Source organism: Triticum aestivum, chromosome 4A, assembly GCF_018294505.1.
Source record: "Triticum aestivum cultivar Chinese Spring chromosome 4A, IWGSC CS RefSeq v2.1, whole genome shotgun sequence".
Classification (NCBI taxonomy): Eukaryota; Viridiplantae; Streptophyta; class Magnoliopsida; order Poales; family Poaceae; genus Triticum; species Triticum aestivum.
This window is the reverse complement of record NC_057803.1, coordinates 113,222,455-113,249,311: the sequence shown is the minus strand read 5'-3', so window position 1 is coordinate 113,249,311 and position 26,857 is coordinate 113,222,455. Positions and strand designations below refer to the sequence as shown.

Sequence of the window (26,857 nt, the reverse complement as noted above, 5' to 3'; positions counted from 1 at the left end):
TTGAGGTGCTCACTCGGCTTATCGTATTGGCAAAAGAAGGAGTTACAAAAGCTTAGTGCACAAGAACTTGAAGAAAGAAACATGGCATGGGTTCCCAAAGGAAGTACTCAAAATAATAATTATGTGCAAGCTTCCATTACAAGAAGTGCGGCGAAGGTGAAGAAGGAAAAGAGTGAAAACTATGAAGGACCAAGCCGAAGGTTTCAACATCTTCAGTCTACACATTATCCATATTCTTCAACTATGCCATTAACGCTTATGCCATGGAATTCGTCATCAGGTATGATTGGTAACCCTCAATGGGCTTATTTTAATCCATGGATGCAATATAATTTCTTACATCATGAAAGGGTATTGCCAAATCACTATATATTTGATTAGCTACAAGTTTATTGCTGATCCAAAGGGCTGAAATACTTGATTTGTCATTTCATTTGTTTATTTCGGATATATATGCTTTGAATGAAGTTTACATGGTCGATATTTATCTATCGTCCTAAGATTATGTCAATGCATGGCCGGTGTCATACTCTAACATCGTCCTTAGTTCAATTGGAGAGCGAGATAAGGTACGTGCTCATGGAAATTTATATGTATGCCTATATTATGATTGAATGGAGTTGAGACATCATGACCGATGTCATTGAATATATGCTGCATAGGCCAATTCATAGTTGTAGAATTGGCTAGTGGGCTTATACTTTGTTTGGATATGATTTGGCTTATGTATCTTTGAGATCTGTAAGAGGCCAAATCATAACTGATTTTATTACTGAACATCGGATTAATGACATGCATAATATTGATGTTAGTCTTGTCTCTCTAGTACTATGGAGATTATGTTTTGATGGTTCAATTCGTAGCAATGGCCAAAGTGTTGGTGTTGTTTATATATCTCCTTATGGCACTATTTTTTGAAGCCTCATGTCGCTTAGAATATTTTTATGCATGATTAATAAAAGCCGAATATGCATTGTTATTCGGATTGAATCTTTTTACTTGTTATAGGTGCTATACTATATTGAGGCTTTCGGTGATTCGTTATGAGTAGTGCAACAAATATCTAAGGGTTATCAATGTTTTGACGAATCACTTATAGCTTATCTTGGGGTATGTCTAGATGCAAAATTTACCTTGGTTTGCTTTAAAATTGTTCATATATTTAGACATGATAATTCGAAAGAATTGGCACAGCAAACATCCGGCTACTATGTTAATCATGATGTATTGCATTTCTCTCAATAGTTTATGCTTAGTCTCGTCAACATAGGTAAGGCCGAACCAAAGTCCACAGCTTCGACCAGTAATGAATTTTTTATGCAGGTGAAAGTAAGGATTGGAGAAAGTTTATTGTTGATTATCTACAAAATCCAAGCAAAAGGGTGAATAATATGGTTCGGAGAATGACCTTGAGATACATATCTATGGAACTTTATCACCGGATTGTTAATGAAGCTGAGAAGGTTTCACCCAAGTCTGCATCAAAAAGTTCACACAAGACATGGCCGATATATACTTATCGTCCTAAGAACATATAAATGGTCGTTGGAGTGTTGACATCGTCCTTAGAACAAACTTGGTACAAGTTATTTTTCGGCAAACTAGCTTAGCCGAAAAACAGGGGGCATGTGTTGACGCTCAAAAGTGGCACGATTATAAAGTGTGGCTTGAAGCTGTGTCAAGATTAATGCAAACTTACTATTGAAAGTCCCCATGAGATGGCTCTCTTCGAGAAGATCAAGATGAATATGAAGATGGTCTAAAACGGAGCTCGGATGCAAAAGTTATGACAAGTTTAGAGATGCTCATGTCGACACCAGATTAAAGAATGGCTAGAAACCCCATTAAGATGGCTTCAAATTGAGAAAGTTCAACATGAAAGTCGTGCGTCTCGTCGAAATGATCGATTTTGATATAAAGATCGTCCCAATCCGAGGTTGTATGCAAAAGTTAGAGCCCGTACAGCGCGACCCTCCAGTGAGCAAAAAATGATGCCCGGAACCAGACACATATGTGGGTATATCTGATGAGTTGTGTGAATAATTAGCTGTTTTGTGTGAGTGATTTGACCCTCAAGATGACTTCTGATTAAAAAACGTTCAACATGAAAGTTGTTCGTCTCATCGAAACGGTCAAGATTGCTTTTGGGCTCGTTTCCATCCAAGGTTGTTTACGACCTCAAAAAAGACCCGCAAGGTGCAGCCAATTTTAGACCGAACAGTTTTGGAAAGTTCGGACAAAACCAATCCGAATTTGACTAGGGTTTTGGACGTGAATCCAAACATTTTCCTTGCATGGGAAGTCCAGCCGCCTCTTATATACCTAAGGGGTGACGGCCGATTGAACAACACACAATCGAACAAATCATCTATCACTTTTTATTTTTTATCCTATCCCTTGTTCTTCTTCTTCCTCGTTCTTCGTTCGTTCTTCTTTATTGCAGGGCGGCGAACCTCGAGGCCCTAGGGGCGGTCAGGCCGACCTAGGGCAGCCCATAGCCGCCGCGCGCCCTGACGGGGTCCCTCCCGGACGTGTGGGGTTTCGGGTCTACAAAAGCGCCCACCGGATTGTCTTGCGTACCGCGTTTCCGGCGGGTCTCCTTCGACGTGAGCTGCGGTGCATCATCCCGGTGTCGAGGGTACACGGTGACGTGTTCGTGTGTGAACATAAGGAAGATGATGTGGTTATTTATAGAAAAAACACCCAACCACCCAAGAGAAATTGATGGCTCGTGGTAGTTGGACACTCCACATTCAATGGGCACGATTGAGATCGTGAAGGTCGTGGGGGCCGTGGCAACTATTTCCCGTGAAATTCTTGGGGCAACAGCGGGATACCGAAAGGTTGAAGGGCTTTCGCTAGAACAGATAAAGTTTCAAAGTGCATTTCTTCCGTGACCAAGGATGCCAGAAAGAAATGTGCCTATGAACAATTTGCATACTCAAGACAGACAACGAAGATTTAGGCGAGAAATAATTGAGAGGAAACAGGGTCCGAAACATAATCACTCGGCCAGAACTTGAAACAGAAACACAAATAGCTACTCCCTCCATCCCATAACATAAGAGCATTTTTGACACTACACTAGTGTCAAAAACGCTCTTATATTATAGGACGGAGGGAGTATGAATGGATTGTTCATCGGACATAACATGAAATCCATCAAATGACTTGAAGAAAAAGACATGAGTTAACAAAAATACTTGAAAAGCAAATGACTTGGAAAGATACAAGGATAAAACATAGTTGGACAATAGGAATGAGTCTATGCGCCAACAATTAAGTCTCGAGGAATTGGACAAGCAATGAGTGGCCCTGAGACAACATTTTTGCATGAAAGATTAGTTAGCTTTCACCACCCACATCCTGGTGGGAGGTGGTGACCTCAATTGATTCGGTTGAACAAGAGATGTATTCTTTCGATAGCTTCTAATGTGCACCTGTGAAGTTTGAGAGTAATCATATGGATATGCATCGAAGTTATTTCTAGTGACATCGACAAGGTCGTTAGAGGAGGTACGGATGTACTCCCTCTAATAGTCATTCAACCTATTTCTTTTTTAGGGGAGTGTAGTGCCATACTGCAAAAGATATTCATTTCTCTGAAAAGGATTGCCCTGCATGGTTAGATTGGCAGTGACAGCGAGATTCTCAATGAGAGAATTTCCACCCAAATTCGCCTCTTGGGTGAATCTGTCCTGCAGTTTGTGCCAATGTACTGAGAAAATACCTTACCATTCTGTTATTTGAATAACTTGTAACTCGAGTCAAAATACCATGGGACTGTTATAGACCAATAATAATGCAGGCTCAAGAGTTTTACTCTCACCAAGAACCCAACTAGCTCGAGGATATTGTTCAGGGGTCTAGTATGTTCCATCTACTCTGAGTTTTCTCTCGAATACCAATCCTTCATTTTTGGGATTTTTGTGCAATATTGACTTCTTGAGCACATCACAGAGAATCTGGTGACCTTTGAGGCTTTTCATCATTTTAGTCTCTAGTAGGCTTTTCAACGTGAAATTTTCATCGGAGATGGCAACAAATTCCTCGGAGGAGGGTTAGTTTCAGCATTCATGTCATGCAACTTTCTCAGTGGCACCAGCAGTAGATGTCTCGTAGTGGGATGAGGGTTACTGTGCTCTAGGCATTTTAGACAAGGTGACACAAAGTTATCATTTTAGTTTGCTCAGCGAAGAGAGAAGCTTTTTCTTTTGTGAGCTCATCATAAGAATCTTTCAATGATTTGAGTTCTTGATTCCTATTCAGGAGATCATTTGATAAATTCTCAAATTCAACTGAAAGAGAATCATAACAAGTGGATAGATCATTGAATGTTGAAGAGAGAGCATCATGCTCTTCCATCAACACTTGATTTTTCTCCATCTCTTCGACCAATAATCCTTCTGATTTTGTAAGAGTTTGTTCAAGACTTTCAAGAGCATCTTGTTGATATTTAGCCATTTTAACAAGTTTACCATAGACCACATTCTCTGGAGAGAATGCAATCAGGTCAATAGATTTTTTGCGTTTTGATGATACCTGGTCTCTTGAAGTCTTCGCCATGTGGCAAAATGCAGTTGATTCATCATCACTCGAAGCATTTTCAGAGTAGCTTGAGGATTCATATGATTCATATGCAACAAAAGGCATTTCCCCAACCTAGATTCTTGTAGAACTCATCATCTTCATCTGACTTGGATTCTGATATGATATTTCATCTTTGGAGTCCACAGTCATTCCAACATAAGCACCTGCTAGTTGAGACATTCTCTTCGTGTTGTACTCAGTTATCATGTTTGCATTCGTGCTGGTGACTAGTCTCATTTAAGAAGATGTAGAAGGGTCGTTCTTTTTCATGAGCTTAGTGTGACGATTTGCATGCCTGAATCTAGAACAACTAAATGCTTTCTATCATGAACCCCTTGGGATAGACAAATCGCGGAAGAACAAAGGTATATCTTTGTTGATGGACTCAGGGGCTGCATCGCTTTAAGTGGACGCCCCGCAGCTCCACCCGAAGGTTGCATCATGTGTTCATGCTTTTTGCTCCGGACCCTCGTGGACGCTTCTTTTGCTGACCCCCCACAGCTTCTTGCTCTCAGGCTGCATCGACGCAATTTTTATGGTAGTCCTTCCTTTGAGGAGAGCAACCATAGGGATGCCAGAAGATTGAATCAAGCATTCTGGTCACGCGGGGCCCTACTATGCGGTGTCACCCAACACAAGGGGACATATATGAGACGACTTAGAGAGTTGCAATTATTATGGGAAAAATCTCCACAACATAGCCTATATAAGATGATCTGGAAGATCATTAGTCCTGAAGACCATGGTGGTTATGATGACCACTACTAATCCAGAAGATTAACTGTTGTACTCTTTTTCCTTAGTGACTTTTCCCCACTTGGTTTTCACACACAAGGTTTTCAATGAGGAAACATGTGCAATACAAGGTGACCAGGGAGATCATTGGTCCTGAAGGCCGCAACTAATCCATGAGATAAGTCATTGTACCTTTTTTAGTGAGGCTTTTTTCCATTGGGTTTTCTCACATAACGTTTTTAACGAGGCAATTTGCGTATGTAATGCACTCTTTTCTTCATCCCTTTTTTCCGTTGGTTTTTTAGAGAAGTTTTTGGTGAGACATATGATTTTTGCGGTAATCGCCAAGGAGGAGTGTTATGAAACCACGTGTTATGATAAGAAATAATTATGTGACAAAAACTAGACACCTTGATCAAGGAGCAAACTTCAGATGTAAGGAAACTTACTATACAAGTTTCCTTTGCTAAGCTAGCTTGCCATAGAAGTTTCCTTCTAGACTATGGCAAGTTTTCTCCTCTTCAAGCGGTCTTGTAGATAAGCTTAGAGGTAAAGTAACCTCGTGACCAAAAAGTCTAGCAAACTTGTAAAGTAAGATTGCTCATGGGCTAAGGAACAGATAGACATACTTCCTACTTTTTTTTATTTACTCCGCATATTACCTTTGATCTAAGTTAGATTTTGTAAATCAATCTAAACTTTCACAATAACAAATATATATGGTATCTAAACTTTCACAATAACAAATATTTGGTATCTAAATTTTCACAATAACAAATATATACTACTCGTATATGGTATGAATATATTTTCATACCAAAGATTAACACATGGTATGAATATACTTTCATATCTTGTACAATGATCCACCAAAGATCAATGAGAAAGAGCCTCCCAAGTTTCTCTCCCTACATTCTGTGCTCACTGTTCTCTACAAATATTTGAAGGCAATGGCATGTTTCCTGGCGAGCACCCTTAATTCTCGCGTCCAACCTACCCTTAATAACGACGGCAAAATCGCAAGCCGTGCAGCGACGACCGACCCACCCATCCACGACTCGAAATGGTGACTGAAACTACGGAATCCGGAAAGGCATAACTGCCCTCAGGAGGAAGTAGAAAAGACCCGACGCTGACGGCAGCAGCAGCGTGGTCACATGGCAGAGTAAAATCAGGAGTGGTCTCCAACCAACGGCGGAGAGAAGGAAAGCCCCCAGCCCAGCGCCCAAAAACCCTCTTGCGTCGTCGCCGATCGCCCATGGCGTCCGCTCCCCGCCGCCCCCTCCTCGTCCCCAAGCCAGATCCCGACGCGCCCGCTCCCACCGCCGAGCTCTGCGCCGCCCTCCTCCGCCGGGTGTCCGCCAAGCCCGACCCCGACGCCGACGCGCTCCCGGCCCCGACCCAGACGACGCCGCTCACCCCCGACCTCTGTGCCGCGCTCCGCCGGCAGCTCGACCCCTCCCCCGACGACCATGCCGACTTCGCCCACAGCCTCCGCCTCGCCCAGCGGCGCCTCGACGCCATCTCCGCCAGCCTTTCCTCCACACCTCCCCAGCCATCGCCTCCCCCACCTCCCCCTGCTCCGCGGAGCGCCAGTCTTTCCTCTACGCCTCCGCGGCCTCCGCCTGCACCGCGCAGCGCCGACCCGGCGCGGGCCTCTTCCTCGACTGCCACAGCCAGCGCCAAGGGCAAGAAGCGCGCGCGCGGCACCGCCGGCCCGGAGATGGTGCGCGCCACCGTCACCGCGGAGGCCGACCACCTCGAGGTCCGCACACTGGTGCGCCGGGCGCGCCTCACCTTCGAGGCGGTCCGAGGGATCTACCACCGCGGTGGCCGCATGCGCGCCGACATGACCGCCCTGAGCACGATGCTCTCCCAGGGCCTCTGCCTCTACCGCGACGTGCGCATCGTCGGCGCCATCCCGGGCGTCTTCGTCGGCGACGTCTTCAGCTACCGCGCCGAGCTCATCGTCGTCGGCCTCCACAACCAAACCCAGGCCGGCATCGGCTTCATCCCCGCCAACCTCGTCAGCGAGGGCCACCCCGTCGCCACCAGCATTGTCTCCTCCGGCGGCTACCTCGACGACCACGACAACGGCGAGGTCCTTATCTACACCGGCAGCGGCGGCCGCCCGCGACACGGCGTCGAGCACAACACCGACCAGGAATTCGAGCGCGGCAACCTCGCGCTCGCCTACAGCCACAAGTACGGCGTCGAGGTACGCGTCATCCGCTGCCACGACTGCGACACCAGCCCCAGCGCCAAGCTATACGTCTACGACGGCCTCTACAAGGTCGACTCCATCACCTACGGCCCCGGAAAGTCAGGCCACGAGGTCTGCAAGTTCAAGCTCGTGCGCATCCCCGGCCAGGCCCCGCTCGGCAGCAAGATCTGGCGCTCTGCCCGGGATCTCACCAACATGCTCGACTCCAACATCCGGCCGCGCGGCTACGTCACGCGAGACCTGTCCAAGGGCAAGGAGCTGATCCGTGTCCCCATCTTCAACAATGTGGATCGAGACATCTCTCCCCTCGGCTTCGAGTATATTTCCCGCCCTGACTTCCCGGTTCTGCCCAGGCCGGTGAGGCGTTTCAGGTGCTGCCAGTACGCGACGGCGGCGTGCGGCGGGTCGTCGTCATCTGGCAGCTGCGCCTGCGTGAGGAAGAACGGCGGAGGCGGCCCGGCGTACAATGCCGACGGCACGCTGGTCAGGGGAAGGCCGGTGGTGTACGAGTGCGGCGCCCAGTGCGGGTGCCCAGCGAGCTGCTCGAACCGGGTGACGCAGCGAGGGATGCAGCACCGGCTGGAGGTGTTCCGGTCGAGGCAGACAGACTGGGGCGTCAGGGCACTGGACTTGATCCAGCCGGGCGCCTTCGTCTGCGAGTTCAGCGGAGACGTGGTCACCGTGGACGACGACGGTCACCACGCAGGCAATGCCGGCGGCGCGTCGACTGAATGGGGCGGCATCGTCGATCCGAGGAAGTTTCCGGCGAGATGGAGGGAGTGGGGAGACGCCTCCGCTGCCACGCTTCCGGACGACGCCGAGGAACCTCCCCGATTCGCACATTTGGCAGGGCCGCGCCCGCGCTACGTGCTCGACGTGTCCCGGAGGAGGAACTTCGCTCCCTACATCAGCCACAGCAGCGCCCCGAACGTGTTCGTCCAGTTGGTGCTCCGTGCCGACGACAACGAGTCGTACCCTCGTCTGATGTTGTTCGCCATGGACACCATCCCGCCGCTGCGGGAGCTGAGCATCGACTACGGCATCGGTCCGTGATCTGCAAAGTTGAATCTTGAAGCTCAATAGCTGGTGGTTTCACGGGTATTTGTAGTTGGTGGGGAATTTTCTTTTTGTGATTTCGTCATTCTTTGCACAAGTGCCGGTGTGTACTCCTCCCGTTCCAAAATAGATGATTCAACTTTGTACATCTATTTTAGAACGGAGGGAGTAGTTAGTATGTGGCAGGCACAAAACATCTTCAGTCCTTCGTATTCAGGAACTCTATCGCGTATTTATGTGGAAAATCAGACTCTCCGAACCTTGCATCTCATAACATGGAGGAAAGTAGAGTTACTCCCTCCGAACCAAATCTAAATTGTACTAAAACTGTGTCAATTAATTTTGATTGAAGTGAGTACATACAGCTTCAGATTAGGCTAGTCATAGTGGGAGTAACTTAGCTAGTAACATAGCGCATTTCGAGAAAATTTTGCTTATGTGTCAAGTAATTAATGAGAGGTGGAAACATAATATGTTACTGTAACATAACGCTTTTCAAAACAAGATGAGTCTGCGAGCTAATAAATGAAGCCATCTATGATACTACTATTATGTTACTTTGCATTAGACTAGCCACAGTGAAAGTAACTTTAACAGTAACATCGAGTTCAACTCAGCAAATTTGCTTATGTGGCAATGAGTTAATGAGGAGAGAGGTAGTAGTAGTAACTTAGCTAGTTACTGTAACATCACATGTCCCAATGGAATATGAGTCTATAACCTAATAAATGAAGCTATGCATGTTACCACACTTATGTTACCACCCACTATGAAGGTAGTAACATGGTCTAGGAATACGTGTATGTTACTCTTCATTGTGGCTAGTCTTATGAAGGTAGTAACTTAGACTAGTGTCATATGCATGACACTAGTCTAAGTTACATGCATGACACTAGTCTAAGTTACTTTCCACTATGACCAGCCTTAGCCACAGTGAAGAGTAACATACACTAGTAACATACATATATTCTTAGACTATGTTACTACCTTCATAGTGGGTACTAACATAGGTGTGGTCACATGCAAAGCTTCATTTATTAGGTTATAGACTAATATTGTATTGGGACATGTGATGTTATAGTAACTAGCTAAGTTACTATAACTACCTGTCTTCATTAACTCATTGTCACATAGACAAATTTGCTGAGTTGGGCTTGAAGTTACTGCGGAAGTTACTCACATTGTGGCTAGTCTCAGGCCTAGTTTGCCAACATAGTTTCTCCAAAAAAAATATGCGATGATCTAAAATCTTGGTATTTGATTGCGTGGGTAATGAATACTTCCGTCCCTAAAAATCATGTTTTTTTACTTCGGTTTAGAAGAGTTACCTCGTTGTCACCCACTCTCACAACTTTCCCCAACATTGCATCTATGCTACCTAAAATTCGGGTGTTTGGAAATCTGAGCTATGTCATGTGTTCATTTTGCATCGGTTGCAGACCTATGGTGTCACCCTCGTTTCTCGCCCAAAGGAAGTGTCGTGTCCTTCTGTCTTAACTTCTTAGAACGTCAAGATCTTTGCTCGGTTGCTTTCCATCAACATTGCATTGATGCTGCTAAAATTTTGGTTGTCTGAGAATCTAAACTATGTCACGTGTTCATATGATTGTGATCACCTTGCATCGGTTGCAGCCTCTCACCCAAAGGAAGTGTCGCGTCCTCTTGTCTTAACTTCATAGAACGCCAAGATCTTCGCTTGGTTGCTTTCCATCAACACTGCATTGATGCTGCCAAAATTCGAAATCAGGTTAGTTTAGTTTTCTGGTGTATCCAACTGGAACCGACTGGCTTTCATTGTCTTTGGAATTTCTACATTTCATTATCTGTGTTTTCTTTTCTAGGATGGCGATTTGCTTCCCAGATCACAGCCGCCGGCGTTTCCTGATCTGCATCGATGACTTCCTGGCTGCTACTTCTACAAGCTTCGAGGAGGAGGCCCACAGGTGGCATCGAGCTATGCTCATGGTGAACTGCCAGTGGATACATGAGAAAGAAGACTTCAGCATCCCATGAATTTGAATGTATTTTTGTTTTTTCTGTATTTGTAAGGACGAGTGATGTTTGATATATGGATTTACTCCCTCCGTCCATGAATAAGTGTATATCTATCTTTTGTTCTAAGTCAAAGTTTTAAAATCAAATTTTTAGTTCTTAAATTGTAGACGGGAGCTCCAATGTGTCGCATTTTGTGGAGAATTGTCGCATGACACACAACGAAGCAGCAAACTCGGCTGACCCTAAAGGGGGAGCACACTGTGCAAAATTCCAGAACACATCATGCTCACTCGTGTTTGAACACACGACCTCACATACGAGCGCGCAGCTAACAAGCTGACCTGAACATGAACAACTTTGTTGGTTAATAGGTGCGGGGTATTAAGATTTTTCAACAGCATTACATCAAACATTTTCTAAAATTTCAGTTGTGATTTTTTTCTTCAGAAAGTGGATTGTTTTTGAAACATGGAAGTTACAAAATGTTCAAACATTTTTTTAAAACTTTAACATTTTTTGAATTTGTGATTTTTTTTGAAAATGTGCATACTTTTAGAAATTCGGATTGTCAAACCTGAACATTTTCTGAAACTCCGAAAAAAATGAAAATTCTAACATTTTTTGAATCTGCAAAAAAAATTTGAAACCACAAACATTTTTTGAATCAATGGACAATTATTGAAAATCTAATGTTTCTGAGAGAGCAAAGAATTTTTTGCAAACATGCAACATTTTTTAAAATACTTACACCTTTTAAAGTTAATGGACATTTTTTCAGAAAACAATAATATTTTAAAAATTTGTGAACAAGAAATGAGAAGGTAACATCTGTTAAATTCTCGATCAATTTTTGCTAAACACAAATATTGTTTTAATTTGTGATTTTGTTTCAATACGTTTTTTTAATTCTGATTTTTTAAAGGCAAACATTTTATGGAACTCCAAACAATTTTCAGAAACAATATAAATAAACAGCGAAAAAACAAAACAAAAAAAATACCGGTTCAGGGATCTTTTAGAAGGTTCCCAAAACCGATAAAAACTGGCTTGGAAGAAAGTTCTCAAAACCGGAATTGCGAGGCTATATGTACAGTGGGTGATGGGCCGACCTAATTGGTCGCGCCTATACAATTAGTCGACCCTTTGACGTAGAGAGGGTCAAATATGGTTTTTCCATTCCAGACTTCTAATCTTGATGTGAGCGCGAAGAGTAAGAATGTGAATTGTGGATTAGGCTCTGTCTCCTAAGCTTCATGGCAAGGGAGGGGTTCCTCGCCTCACCAAGTCACAAAGACATCCTAATTAGCGCCTTTGGCATGAGCTAACGTAACATCCCAGCAACACATTTTTATATCGTTAAACTAAGAACATTGCTATGCACACGACGCTTTTATCACGATCCATGCACGATGGTGCACATCAAGCCATCCAATCTTGATAGAAAGTGCAACACATCTGTTTGATTGGCCGTCGTGCATAAATCATGGATGAAATGTCAGGCTCCGTGGTAGTTTCTTTAAACTAATGGACCAACGCCCTTCGGGTGTCGACCGATCGGTGACTATTGATAGTTGACAAGGAAAGTTTACCATTGACTTATGAAAAAATTCATGATTTTTCTTTTTTTTTTCACAAAATTGACATGATTCCAAGATTTGGAAAGTTCGTAATTTGAAAAGGTTGCAAAAATGAAAAACTTGTGAATTTGAAAAAAAAATCACAAAAAGATTTGACAAAATTTCATGAATTATCAAAAAATGTTCAAGACTTGGAGTTCGTAATTAGAAAAAAATGAACAAAAGTTTATGAATTTAAAAAAAATGATAATTGGAAACGAATCATGAAATTTCCAACAAGTTCATGAATTTGAGAAAAAAACTCGTGGATTTGAATAAAATTTCACAAAAAATTCAAAAATTTGACAACATTCAGAAAAAACTTCGTAATTTAGAAACACATGTAAAGCAAAAAGTTGACGAATTTGAAAAGGTACGCAAACTTGATTTTTACAGATTTGAGAAAAATTAACAAATTTGAAAAAGTTTTAAAACTTAGAAAAAGTGCATGTATTTGAAAATAAAAAAATAAAACAAAAAGAAATAAACCCGTGTAAAATCCAGGTCGGAAGAAACCTAAAGAAAAACACCCGGAAAAACCGGCGAGAAATAGCCCTAGCGTGATTTTTTGTTTTGAGAAAAGCTTGCTATGCCTTTATTGATTAGCTAAAATGTCTATAGAAATTACAATTGGGTCATGTGAGATGCCCAACCACAGATGCCTCCCTAAAGGGAGATGTAAGATCTCTCTTGTGGTGGTACCACCTGTTTACAATGTAAAGAGATTTGAAGGTGATCCATTTCAAGATCTTGCGTCAGGGACATCCCCTCTCTGCCTGTCATGCCTTGAATGACCAGCATAGATGAGCCCTGAAAAGTTCCATCACGAGCTCGACACACACAAGCTGCCGTACACACACGTTCCGGTCTGATGATACTCCTGCATCTACACTAATTTACACGAGAAATAGCCATGGCGGCGGGAATGAACTACTACCTGCAAGCCCGCATAAAGTTTTTTTAGGGGTACAGCCCGCATAAGTGAAAAAGTAAGGCCCAACCTGATGAAGCCCATCTCCTGCAGTCCCACGAGAAAAATATCTCCCGGTCTCTCACATCCAACCACCTCTCTCCGATCGTTCCCTTCGCCTATCTGCAGGTCTGCATCCACACAACACAAGCCCACGCCCACGCCCACGCGCCCCCAAACCCAAAACCCTACCACGCCTCCGCGCCCATGGCCCCTACCGCGCCGCAGCCGCCCCGCCCCTCCGCCGCCGCCCCCTCCGCGGCGCCGGTCGACGCGCTCTTCCTCCAGAACCTGATGAACCGCGTCCAGCTCCGCCCGCCCTTCCTCGACACCAACTCCTTCCTCACCCAGGACCTCGACGACTTCCTCCTCAACGAGTTCGCCGCGCTCTCCGCCGCGGCGGGCGAGTCCTACGACGACGACGACGACGACGAAGAAGGGGAGGACGGCGGCCTCTCCGACGGGGAGGCCTCCGGGGAGGCCAGGCGGCGCCGGATGCTCTCGCGGGAGGAGGCCAAGCTGGAGAAGGAGATCGTCCGGATGGTGCTCGCCGGCGACGGGGACGCCCTTAAGCCCAACTCGGGCCAGTCCGTCGCCGTCGGCGACCACCACGTGTGCGTCGGCTTCCACGACGAGGCCGGCGGGGAGTACCGCGTGTGGGAGTGGCACGGCCACGTCATGCTCTTTGACGACGAGGACGGCTACTCCGCCGAGTACATCTACGGGAACCACTTCGAGCCGCTCGCTGCCGCCGCTGCCAGGGCCAAGCAGAAGGAGAAGGAGAAGAGAGAGAAGGACCTCACCTCGGGCCTTCGGGATTTGATTGTGGGTGATGGGGACAGTGCCAATGGCTTGAATTTGAATGGCAATGGCGGAGGCCCCAGGGTGGTGCGCAGGAACGTCGTAAATGCCCCTGCAGCAGCGCCTGCAAGGTAATCCTTTCTAGCAGTTCCACCGGGCTGCTCGAAGTGAATGCATCAATACCAGGGGCAGAGCCAATAAAGTTTAATCTTTTTTCTCTAATGCTTGTTTAAGCGGTCTCTTTTGATCTAAGGAGAAAGGCTCTGTAATTCACTTTTGGCATGATATATACAATGTGCCCACTGGATTTTGGGATGGAATTTTTATTCAATACTGCAAATATGTGCTGTTTCTTGAGTTACCTCCATTTTTTTCTCCTCGTATGAACCTACCAGGATACAAATTGGAGATAACACATAAGCCTCTGCTAATTACTTGTCTATATTTGTTCATACTTACTTCACATCCTCTTGTTTACTTGTTATACTGCTGCAAGCCTGTAAGTGCATTGGAACTTTTATCACTTATGTTAGCGGTGAAATTGTAGTGATTAGTACCACCGGGTAATTATGCCTAAACCTAGAAGAGCGAGGAGCACCTTTAATCTACTCTCTTAGATGTAATAATGTATTTATGGGGAAAGGGCAAAGAGATCAAACATAGGTAGACCACTTAGGTGAAACACTGTTTAGTTGTTGTCCACTTTGGTGTGATTCAAACTGAACTTCCTCTTAGTGACCTATTCTGATACAAACCTTGAACACAATTGATGAAGATGGGCCAGAATTATTTCTTAATCCCCTGATTCGACCTTTGGATTTTTCCGACTATGTAATTGTACTGGTGATCATTCCCCAAGAAAACTCAGTAGGATTGTTTGTTTTTCTTGCCTAAAGCCTGAATAAGAATAATGGATTTGGGCTGCATTTCATCATCTCATTGCTGCTTCGTTTCATTATCAGTGATCTTTAGATGGTTTCTAGAGCTGCATTGTTGGTTGGCCCTTAAATCCTCTTGAATGTTCAAAACTCTATAGTAGTGACAATGTTCATATTGTGTTGGTCTTACTGAATTGTCCTGCACTTGTGCTTCTCGATTTTTGGAGTTACAACTTCAGTTGTTACTTGCTAGTGTAAGGTTTAGTGACAAAGTCCCTTTCTGACCCTTATCTTGTGGGGGGGCTATACTTATGTACAGATATATTAAATTTAACTAAATTATATTTGTTGTCCAGAGCTTCTGTAATGTTTGACTTTCTTAAAGTCTGAGATATATGCACCCTTTCTGATCCTTATCTTGTGGGAGGGCTATACTTAATCTTCTAAACCTCAAAGGTTTTGCCGCGTTTCCCGAAAGCCTGAAGATATATGCACCCTTTTCTGACTGCTGGCTGTGTTTTGCTTCCAGAGATGTTGAAGTGTTCTACATGCATATCTTGTTGGAGGGCTATACTTAAATGAACGAAATTGTTGCCCACAGGCCACGGCTTCTGTAATGTTTGACTTTTAGTGAAGAGTTTAATAAATCTTCAATCAAGATTTAGATAGACACAAATGTTTTACAAGCTTGTGCTGAAAATCAAATAGACACGCATCTCACTCCTTCATAGTACTGGTCATGAAAATATGCTGCTAAGTGATAACATTTTCAAATCATTGGGGGCCTTGGACACGTAACCAAATTCTTTTTACTCCCTCTTTCAGTGAACTATTTCTGAATCCATTCTAGTTATGAAGGGCCTGATATTTATGATAGGAGGTGCTGATTGTTATTATTGGTCATATAGGGCTTTGGTAATTTAGTCTATCCTTGACGGAGACACCTGAACTCCTATCATTTGACTATTCGTGCTTTCAGTTTCGTTCCGTCACCAAAAATCGACAACAAGGATGTCCTTGCATAAGAGTCGAGATTCTCTTAACTATAACTAAGAGCTTTGCAAATCGAGTATCTTATCTGACATATCAATCGTGGAGCTTTATTCTACATTTAGTTACCTTGCATCTTCCAAATCTGTGTTTGCTGCCGTAATGCATAAAGGTTATTGTTTCGAGTCACTTTCGTCTATGATTAGCTGTCTATCTATATGGCTTCTTCCAAGTTTGATGATTTGCTTCATTTAGATGCCGCCTGCATTTCAAATGGGTTAGCCTGCACGCAATGATTTTCTCTGCGGTGACTTCAGTCTTATGTCTTTATCTTGTGTAGCTTGGGCGCCCCGGTTGCACTTTGGACTATCCATGTGAAGTCAAATGGGTTAGCCTTCACGCTTTGTTCTTCCTATTTTTGCCATCTATCTCTGCATCATTTTTCATGTCTGTCACCTTGTAGTTAAATGAGATGTACGCGTTACGTCATCCTGGCTGTTTTAGTTTGGTGTAATGATCTGTACTGGCAAGGTATAATCTACCTGAATCTCTGAGTCGGTTGTCTCTTGCCTTGTTTCCGCTGGTCGCCCACCTGCTTCTAGGGATGGCAATGGGTACCCATTACCCATGTATCCTGTGGATAAAAACTCTATTAGGGTAAGGGTATGAAACAAAAAATTACCCATGGGTACTTAAATGGGAAAATATCATACCCATCGGGTAGAGAGGGTACGGGTATGGGATCGTATAACCCATACCCACGTACCCATGTACCCATCTAAAATGTTGATAGGTGGGTTTCCGTTAATATCCCAATGTATTCATTTCCCCTTCTAAGCACACTAGGTAAAAACTCTAACGTGTATTCAAATTATTTCTATAATTTATCATGATTTCGTGAACTTAAAGTGTATGCATGTGTTGTTATTTATGATTATGTGTTGTTGTTTAACATTTTTATATGTCACTTTATATGCAAGTACTTTTGTTTATGAGAATATGTTGTTGTTACAATATGTTGTTGTACATTGTTGTTTAAGATGTGTTGCTATTAATAATTTATGATTATATGTTGCTTTTTACAACTATTTTCTACTCAATTGATGTGTTGTAAACGCGGGTATTTTTACCCGCGGGTACCCATATACCCTGTCGGGTGCCGGGTACGGGAAAAATTTGTACCCTTGACGGGTATGGGTATGGGTGATGGGTAAACTCACGGCGGACGGGTAAGGGTATGGGGTAGCTCCACCCGTACCCATACCTTGCGGGTGCCATCCTGCTTCCATAACTGTGTATGGAGGCTCTTCCAGCGTTATGAAATGTAGCATATTTTTCTGGTTGAACGAACACTGGGTTTACCTGCCACGTAGATGATTCCTGATTCTCCCAGTAGTATCGGCCAAATGCAAGCTTTCTAGGCACAAGATTTCGATGATTCGAATCACGACACTGGGCTCGTTTGCCCTCTTCTGCTTACATGTTATGTGCATAGAATAAGAGAGCTTTGCAGTAGGTTAAGCCTGAAGTGGTTGATACCACAGTCGGCCTGGTCAATTTGGGGCATGTGTCTGCACTGCAAAATCACTACTCTAAGCCTTGAGCTTTGTTGCTTAATTGGTAGCTCCAAACAACCGAGACTGCTTCGATGTGACTTGTTTTCTGATGCGATGAATTGATCCTCTCTGATAACCACAAACCGAGTCAAATTTCGTTCTCCATTCTTTTATGTTGCAACAAATCATAGCTTGGTGAAAACAGTTGCCGTCTGATCTGCTGCAGATAGAGGAGGGGGCCAAGGGCTTAGGCACAGATGTGGACTCGTCAGCAGGAACTATTCTAGACTAGAAAGACGGCACGGGTGAAAGCGATTGCTTCTTAACTTGCCTATTTTGTTGTTGAGAAATTCTTATAACTTGCTAAAGCAGGCGAGGGGAAATGGTCGGAAATCCCGCACCGGAAAACTTGAGGTGAAACGGCGTCTGAGTTGAAATAAAGTGGTGAAATTTGGCCACCAGTTACCATTTGGGGCAAAAAAGGCTTGGGTTCTATTCTCTCTGTAAGTAGTGATCTAAACGCTCTTATAGTATTATTTTGCAGAGGGAGTAGTAGTCTCTTCTTTCCGACTTTGTCTTAGAAACGGCAGGTCGCAGGCGTCAACTTCTTGACTTGGTGCGCTTATTTGCTGAGTCTGATCTATCCTTTTTTAGCCACTGCAACCGCGCGTTTGCGTTTCTTCCACAACAGATTGATGTCTGTGTGCACGCCACCATGTGTTGAGGAAAAATCGCTGGATTTCGAGTCTGGGCGTGAGAGGACTTAGCGAGCGCCTGTCTATGTTTGGCAGCATAGAGCGGCTGCGTTTTCGAACAAAACAAAGTGCCGGATATTGGCATTCACATTTCGTTTCTGGCTAACAAATGCAGTTAGTACAACTTGTACAATTAATTTGGACCGGAGGGTGTTAGAATTTGGTAAAATAAAATAGATTGGAAAGTCCTAAGTTAGACCAAAGAAATTCCGTCTGCTAGAATAAGAAAAGCCGCTTCGGAATTGATCTCATCCTTTATATATAATGAAAAAAATACATTCTTTGTTCAGTAATAATATCATTCATGAATATTAAGTTTTTTTTTTCAGTTTTGCTAAAGCACATCCAAACCCTATCTCATTGATTTTACGTCAAAATTTGTGCAACCATATTTTTTTTGTATTTTTTCTTTTTCTTTCTAACTTGATTGAGCCACTTAGATGTACAATAAGCAGGGCACATCTAGAGGTGCCCTAGATAGTTTTCTTTTACAGCGAGCTGATTGTGTCTGTCTTCCAATCGATCTGCTCTGCTTGGACGCTCCGCTGATTCCAGCCGTTGAAACTTCACAAGCAACCTCTTTTTTTTTTTGAGGGAAACTTCACAAGCAACCTTGTCGCGAAGAAAGCTGCGATCGGCTGCTGTTTTGGCGCACAGTGAGCTGTGATGTCTGTCTCATGAAAACAAGTTAGCCAGGCCATCGCAGCTCAGCTCAAACTGAAACGCGACGCGATGAGATGCGACCCAGCTTAAACAATGGGGCGGCCGGCCATGCCCCGCGGCTCGGTCTCAGGACGCAGCTTAAACAATCAGCTCGGCCGCCATAAAAAACACTGTGCCGCTGCCTCGAACTGACCCTGACACGATAAAGAAACTCAACTCTTGATGAGGAGTTGGGGCAGCGGTCAACCGGACACGGACCAGCGTCCCGACACTCGTCAGCCGTCACGACGGCAGGACAAGCGCCCTGCGCCAAAAAAATCTCGTTTTCTAGCACTACATGGTACTACTGCCAATGCCAAAGCCGCGAAGCTGGCCCGGTAGCAGTAGATGATAGAATACCAAGAGAACCGGTAACGCATTTGCAGCAGGTGATTGGATCAGATCAGCCTTGACCCAATCATCATGCCAGTACTAATGACATCTGCGTGTAATAAGTCAATGCATGTTACTACTAGTATGTGGCTTGAATGGCCGGGGCTTGGATTTAGGGGGTGTTTGTTTTCAGGGATTTTTTTGTGTAGGGACTAGAAAAAGTCCCTCTTAGAGATTTTTTTACTTTTTTACCAGGGGGAGACTTTTTAGAGACTAAACTAGGCATTTGGGACTAAATGAAGAAGACTCTCAAAGAAAGTCTTTTTGGAACTTTTCCAACAATGCCCCTCCATGCACTCATTGGTCCGCCATCCCATGGTGTTGTGTGATTGTTATTTTTCTATATATTAGGGGGCAACATGGTCATTTAATAATCTCTAGAAAGGGACCAGGGACTTTTTAGTCTCTGGAAACAAACAGAAAGAGACTTTTTAGGCATTAGGGACTTTTTAATTGGGACTAGAAAAAGTCTTAGGACAAGAGAACCAAACACCACCTTACTTACGGGAGGGGTGGTGGCCCTGCTATTTAAGGATGATGAGGTATAATGGCCTTCTCCATCCCGTCTTCCCGTGCGCTCCTTTGATTTCCTTGGCGTCTCTCCTCTCTCTCTCACGTGTTTATTTTGGCAACCTACGTGCTACTACTACTGCAATTCCAGGAGAAGAGTGAAAACGGCAGGAGACGAAGAGGGGAAGGCAAAAACAGCCCACGCATTTATTTTTATATAGGTGCACCTCGGATTACTACTTAACTAGCGGAGTAGTTGGACTGAACTTGTAGCAGAGCGGCTTCTCTCCTCTTCTCTTTTCTTCTACCCATGAGCCTTACGGTTTCATCCTTCTTCCTTTCCTTGTGCATTGCTGAGCGACGATGATGAGCAGGTTGTTTATTACCACTACTGTTTTCTTCATCTTGTTGTGGTGGTGGATTCTGAATTTTCTTCTTTCTTCCTCTTCCACTTCTCGTGCGGTTTCTGAATCTTGTAATCGAGTTTTTTTTTTTAATATTTTGTCTGGTGAATTACCGTGTCGTTCATATTGCTACTCCTTTCTGCCGGAAGTTCGTGTCCTCGAGCTGTAGATCACCAGCAAAAAAGTTGGAATCTCTCGTGCCGTGTGGTTCTTGTCTCGACTCTTCTTTTCGGAACTGAATGTGTCGTCGTTTCCGTTCCAGGTGATGAAATCCTGTGAGCTGCTGGTAGATCGGGTCTGATCGCAACTACAATGTGGAACTGCTCTGCGCCGTCCTCTCTCTTGCTGCCCTTCAGCGACGACTACGGTACATTTCTGTCCCCCCTGCCACGCAACTCTCTACGATGATCCCTCTGAAATCATGTTCTGATTTCAATTGCAGTGAAATGTGAGTCCTCTAATTCGGCGCCCGGATCCGCGGGTTTTGACGGAATGTAAGTTGTCAAACCATTTGGTCTCGATGTCACTAGTTTCCCACGTCAAGTGTCTCAAGGAGTTGTCCCTTCCCCGTGAGCAGAAGCAGGCTCGCCGCCGACTACGGCCATCTCTGCCACCACATGTCGTCGCTTCAGAGCCTTCCGGCGCCGGCTCTCTTCGCCACGCGCAGCTCCGAGAGCTATTTCGGTACGTCCTTATTTACTTCGTGTACATACAGTTGGGGTTTTCTCTTTGCTCACTTGTTTCTGATCTGATCTCACTGCTCGCCGATGAACCTAGGAATGGGAGACGGTTCTGCCTACGGCGGCGATGGCAGGCCTGCTGCGTTCATGCACTTCGGCTACGCCCAGACCCAGCCACCTACTGCTGCTACCGTACTGCTCTTTACTCTATTGTTATCATTGCCATCTTCTAATCCCGTGATCGATCGATCTGAAGATACAAAAACCGAAGGTGATGTGGTGTTTACGTCTGTTGGGGTGTTTGTTTTTCTGTCAGCATCCTGTGAGATGGACGGCAGCAGGCGGCGAGAGCGAGACGATGGTCTGTGACGGAAGCAGCTTCAGTGGCTCCAAGAGGCGCAAGACAACGACGACGGACAGCCGGCTGCAGGGCAGCAGCGCAAAGCCAAGAAATACTACAGCAGCTGCCAAGGTGACGTCGCGTTTGCCTTCTCCCTTTTTTTATCTGCTGGATTCATAACAGGGCCGTGTGTCTGTCAGATAGTAGTACACTCGAAGTGACACTAGCTTGATCATCTGCACGGAACAAAACGATTTTGACAAAGCAGTTGCATCCATGCAGGCGCCGTGCAAGAGGAGCCAGAAGCTGGGGGACAAGATCACCGCGCTGCAGCAGCTGGTCTCCCCCTACGGCAAGGTAAAACAAATGTGCATGCTACAGTTTTCTTGGCTCGCTCTCCATGAAGTGGCCTGAACTGAAGCCGCTCCTGAACACGATCGATCCATGCACATGTTGCAGACGGACACCGCGTCGGTTCTCCACGAGGCCGCCGCCTGCATCAGGAACCTTCACGACCAAATCCAGGTGACTGCGCGCGCTAGACCCGCATCGTCAACCGGCGCCTGAGTGTCTCGTCATTTCTGCATGTCACACGCAGTGTCTCACCGGTGCATTTTTCCTGTCTCTTGCCGCAGATCCTGGCCGCGCCCTACCCTGGAGAGAGCGGATCCTCCTCGCCGCCGTCGTCGTCGCGGGATGCCGGAGAAGAGCCCGCGACGGGCCTGCGCCGGCGTGGCCTCTGCGTGGCCCCGCTGTCGCCGGCCGTCGTGAGCCTCGTGTCCGGCGCCGCGCGTGAGAGTGACCACGGCCGCGCGCACGCCGACGTGGGGGGTGCTTGGTTCGCTGCCCTGTAGCTCAACTGAAGAAGGTTACGTTGGTTAGAGTCTATATGTAGATGAGCGGTACGGGACACGACCAGATAATCGTCCCCGCGTCCTTCTATGACAAATTTGCAATGCTAGCTAGCTACGTACTAGAAGCCTAGAATAACTTCACTGGCAAAAAGAGTATTATTAAGCTCCTACGGATATATATCTAGCTTCATCGATAAATACAGGCTCTAGTTTTATTCTCATGATTATATTATATACCAGTACCATGCAAACCTGGACTTCTTTATGTTATTTGGCAGTCTAGTAACGCTATCTGTTAATCTCTTCCGCTTAGTTCCTCAAAAATAAATATTAACTTCTTCCATTAGTGAGTGACGCAAGGTCTAAGGAATTTGCAATTGGGTTTGACCCCCTTTTTTCTATTTTTTATTTATTTGTTTTAAAGTCAAGAACTCTTTTCACCTTTTCCATTTGTTTGCTTGAAATGTCGTGCAAATCTTGATTGTAGGTTGTTTTATTGCACACGCACCGTGTTGCGTCGTCCGTCTGCTGTCTACTTTTCGGCTTGCTCGCGTGTGAATCTTCTATTCAGGGCCGGTCCTGAGATTTTGGGGGCCCGGGGCGAAACTACAATCCGAGGCCTTTCGGGGCCCTTAATATAAATGCCTAATTAATAACCATCATATATACATATAATTTCTATCAAAGAACTAATTAAGAGCGTCCAAAATGATTGTGCATATCAAATATGTATTACATATTACCTTCAAAATTTTCTTCTAACGTTCTGAGATGCAAAATCACTAACGATAGTATCAATGTCAATTTCATCAACCAAAATTTTCTCGATGCATAAAGTTGCCAAGCCATTTAACCTCTCTTGCGACATTGTAGATCTCAAGTAGTTCTTCAACAATTTCAACTTCGAAAAACTTCTTTCAGCCGATGCCACAGTAACAGGCATAGTAAAGAAAATCCGATATGCAATAGCAATATTTGGATAACAATCTGCTTCCCTTGCAAACTCAAATCTCCATAGCAGACATTGTTCTATCGGGCAAAGTTGACTGCATAACAATTAACTCAGAAATCAGATCATTTAAATCAACATCAGATGAACCACCTGAAGAGAAAGCACTTGCAAATTTTGTACAACTGTCTTTAAGTTCAGAACGGTCCAATGACTTCAAGGCCGTTGAACTCATTAAAAATCCAAATATATTTTTGAATGACTCAAGTTCGTCAAATCTAATTTTCAGTGAAGTGGCCGCCTTATCAACCATAATCAAAAAATAATTGACTTTAAAATCCTTCTCAGCTTCCAATATCGCTTCATCATTGTCATCTTCATCAAATTGTTTCTTCCTAGAAACACGACGCTTTACTGGAAATGATGGCTCTACACCCATTTCAGCTGCGATTTTTTTGGCAATGATCACACTAGAATCAAACCCTTCCTCTCTATAAGTGTCAAAATAAGTCCTCATACCATCTATTTGCTTTAAGGCAGTCTCAATGCACATGGATGGTGATTGCAACTTCCTGCTTACTGAATCTACAACAAATAGAATGTCATGCCAAATGACCATGCCAAGTATGAACTCATAGCTGCCAAGCACATTAAACAAATTTTTCGCATCACTCCTATCCTTGGATTCGGTACCACTATCTTCACTTAACTCAAGTAAAGCTGATCTTATGTTAGGAGCTTGAAATCTAATTGCTTTAACACTTTTGATACGACTCTCCCAACGAGTATTGCTCAATGATTTCACAGTCAAATCTGTCACATGGCTAACAAAAACTTTCCATCTTTTCGTAGAACCACTGAATAATACATATATTCGTTGCACAATTCCAAAAAAAGAAACAACTCTACCACAAGATTTAGCCATATCACAAAGGGTAAGATTAAGACTGTGGCAAGCACATCGCATATACAAAGCTCTTGGATTTACCTCAAGCAACCGACTTTGCACCCCCTTGTATTTTCCTTTCATGCTGGATCCATTGTCATAACCTTGGCCCCTAATATCATCAATATTAAGATAGAAGGACTTCATAAAATCAACCAATACCTTGAAAATTCCCAAACCAGATGTGTCCTCCACTACCAAAAAAGCAAGGAAGTACTCCACAATTTGTATTTTTCCATCATATATATGAACACATCGAACCAACAAACTCATTTGTTCTTGATGACTCACATCCGGGGTACAATCTAGGATAACAGAGAAATATTTGGCCACTTTGACAATCTTGAGAATAGAATTTGTAATGTCACTAGCCATAAGAGAAATCAACTCGTTTTGAATTTTATGGCTAAGATAATGGTGATGGATCTCTTTATCTTGAATACGCCTAAGATGATATTGCATTACCAAATCAAACTCTGCAACCATCTCCACACAAGCTAAAAAATTTCCATTACAATCATCATAAAGTTGCTCACTGGATCCTCTAAAAGCCAAATTGCGCTTACCAAGAAATTTCACAATGGCAAAAATTCTTAACAAAACTTGCCTTATGCGTTCTTTCTCCTTTGTGATTTGTTGCTATAAATCTTTGTCAATTGTTTCATGCTTGCTCAGTCTAACTCTCAATTCATTCCACGAGTTCATATTGGTAATATGGTCGACACTAGCTTCGTGCTCTTTCAGTCTCTCATTAATATGGCTCCAATCACAAAACCCATCATTCCCCATTGCGCTCTTGCATTTATCAGAATTGAAAAGCTTACAGCAAAAACAGAACACTTTCTTTGTGTGTTTTAAAAACACTAACCATTTTCTATCACGCACCTCTCCATTGCTCATCTTTCTTGAGTAATGGCTATACGAAAAATGTCTTAAATTTTCATCCAAAGGATATTTAGTGTTTTCTTCTTCCCTTTTAGGCCCCTTTTCCACTAATATGTCCCTCGCTTTGTTATCAAGATTACCCCAATTGCTTGGATCATAAATATCCACACTAACTGGTTCCTCATCAACACTAGTATATTCTACCGCACATGAATTAAATATGGGCTCATGATCACTCACATTGGTATCATCCATGTTGACGTCGGCATTGCCTTCTGTAGGCGTATCGCCATCATCTTCTGATTTGCCATTAGTTCGGTCACCCGCAAGAACTATCGCCAACTCGTCTGGATTTCTTGGCATGCTCGTATCGCTCTTATAATATTTAAAAAGAGATCCGCTCAATGCGTCTTTCTCCTCATCTGCCTCCTCCTTCTTCTTTCTTTTATGACTTCCGGATGGATACTTTCTACCCGTACTCGACATGACCCTACGGAAAGTGAAAGGAACAATTCACTTTAAAATTAATGCAAAGCTAATTAAAATATTACATTAAGTATAGAAGATCATATAATATAATAAGAATCTGCTAGGGCATGGTATAGTACCTTCTCTCTGTAATCTAATCTGGCAATGTGGGCGCAATGATTCGAGCGGCCTAAAAACGATTCCCTGTTAATCTGTCCGATCGGTCGAGAAATTGGGAATAGGATTAGAAAGAACAGAAATAGGACGAAGATCATGCGAGGGAAGAGGGCGCGGCCAAACATACCTGCTGCAGTCGCAGCCGAGGTCGAACTCGAAGAGATCCTGCTGCTGCAGTCGTCGCGTACTCGGCTACTCGCGTGAGTCGCGTCGTTCGTTCGTGAGGAACAACGGAATAGGAAAAGGGCAGGGAACGATCGATCCTAATTCCTAAGTTACAGGAAATCAACCCAACGATTCCTTTCCTCTCCGATCTCTCCTGGCCACGTACGTGCAAACATGGGCCAGGCCCAACAGTATATTGGTTTTACTTTCCTAGGCTAGCACGCGAGGCTGAGGCGCGGAGTGAGGCGGTGAGAGATTTTTTCCATCAAAGACATGTACGTATACCTGGGAGCCCCCCCTGACTTTTGGGGGCCCGGGGCGGCCGCCCCGTTCGCCCCCCCGGACCGGCCCTACTTCTATTGGGCCGTTTTCGCGGCGCGATACGGGGTTCCATTTCAGATTGGTTTTGCTAATTCGCGTCTAGATGATAGTTAACAATGTCCCATCTAATTCATATATTGTTATATATATATGTGTGCTTTCGAATTGTGCTTGTTGTCGTTGTGACGTTTTTTTATATTCATCCCTCGTGAAGCAATAGGCACAATAAGACTTTTTTAGTGAGTGTTTTTATGTTTTGTGTATTAGGTTATTTTGTGGGTTGTAGCTTTTTATGGAGGGTCATGTGTCTTTTTTTATTTTATTTTTTCTTTATTTTGGTTCGACTGTGTATCTAGAGGAGAGTGTAGCTAGTTTTTTCCTTTCGAATTTGCTAGATGGATTTAGTGATATTTCATCTAAGTCTGTAACTGTACGATTTGTTTGATTTAATGTTCGCACAAACTCGATCTCATGCCAGCTCGTGACATTTTGAGAAAACATTTTCTCCTTTTAAACTTCTTTCAAACTAAGCAAAGAAACGGCTACATTAGATGTAGCTAAGATACATGATGATACAACTTATTGAGATAACTAATCTCTGGCTTAAAGTTATAACAAGACTAAACCAGAAATATTCTGAAATATTTTTGTTATAAAATTAAGCAAAGAAACTACTACATTAGATGTAGTGTATGTAACAAAATGCAAAGGTCAGGAAGATTATTGAATTTACTGAGTATTTCGTCTTAAAAGAAGATAAAATCAACACAGTACGAGAAATCAGTAATGCTGCCCAGCTAAGATAAGTATTACTCAAACCATTTAAGTCCAATGTGAAGTCCATTTGCAAGGAACAAGTTTTGTACTTGGAAAAACCTTCAGAAGGTGTATAAATGG

The 26,857-nt window shown here is 44.0% G+C and overlaps 3 protein-coding genes across 3 annotated transcripts; all 3 read left to right on the top strand.

Moving 5' to 3' along the window:
* The first annotated feature begins 6,483 nt into the window (after positions 1-6,483).
* Positions 6,484-8,971, top strand: LOC123085482 (histone-lysine N-methyltransferase family member SUVH9). Its single transcript, XM_044507115.1, has one exon. The coding sequence runs from the start codon at positions 6,584-6,586 to the stop codon at positions 8,600-8,602; it is 2,019 nt and encodes a 672-aa protein (XP_044363050.1). The 5' UTR covers positions 6,484-6,583; the 3' UTR covers positions 8,603-8,971.
* A 1,358-nt stretch (positions 8,972-10,329) lies between these two features.
* LOC123083750 (uncharacterized) lies at positions 10,330-14,318 on the top strand. The gene is made up of 3 exons (XM_044505693.1): positions 10,330-10,352; positions 10,447-10,570; positions 13,241-14,318. The coding sequence occupies exons 1-3, from the start codon at positions 10,330-10,332 to the stop codon at positions 14,120-14,122; spliced, it is 1,029 nt and encodes a 342-aa protein (XP_044361628.1). The 3' UTR covers positions 14,123-14,318.
* A 5,636-nt stretch (positions 14,319-19,954) lies between these two features.
* Positions 19,955-22,290, top strand: LOC123081841 (transcription factor bHLH123-like). The gene is made up of 9 exons (XM_044504355.1): positions 19,955-20,145; positions 20,438-20,542; positions 20,618-20,669; positions 20,753-20,859; positions 20,953-21,047; positions 21,172-21,327; positions 21,478-21,552; positions 21,655-21,720; positions 21,831-22,290. Exons 2-9 carry the CDS (start codon positions 20,488-20,490, stop codon positions 22,047-22,049), a joined length of 825 nt encoding a protein of 274 aa, XP_044360290.1. The 5' UTR covers positions 19,955-20,145; positions 20,438-20,487; the 3' UTR covers positions 22,050-22,290.
* The last annotated feature ends 4,567 nt before the right edge of the window (positions 22,291-26,857 follow it).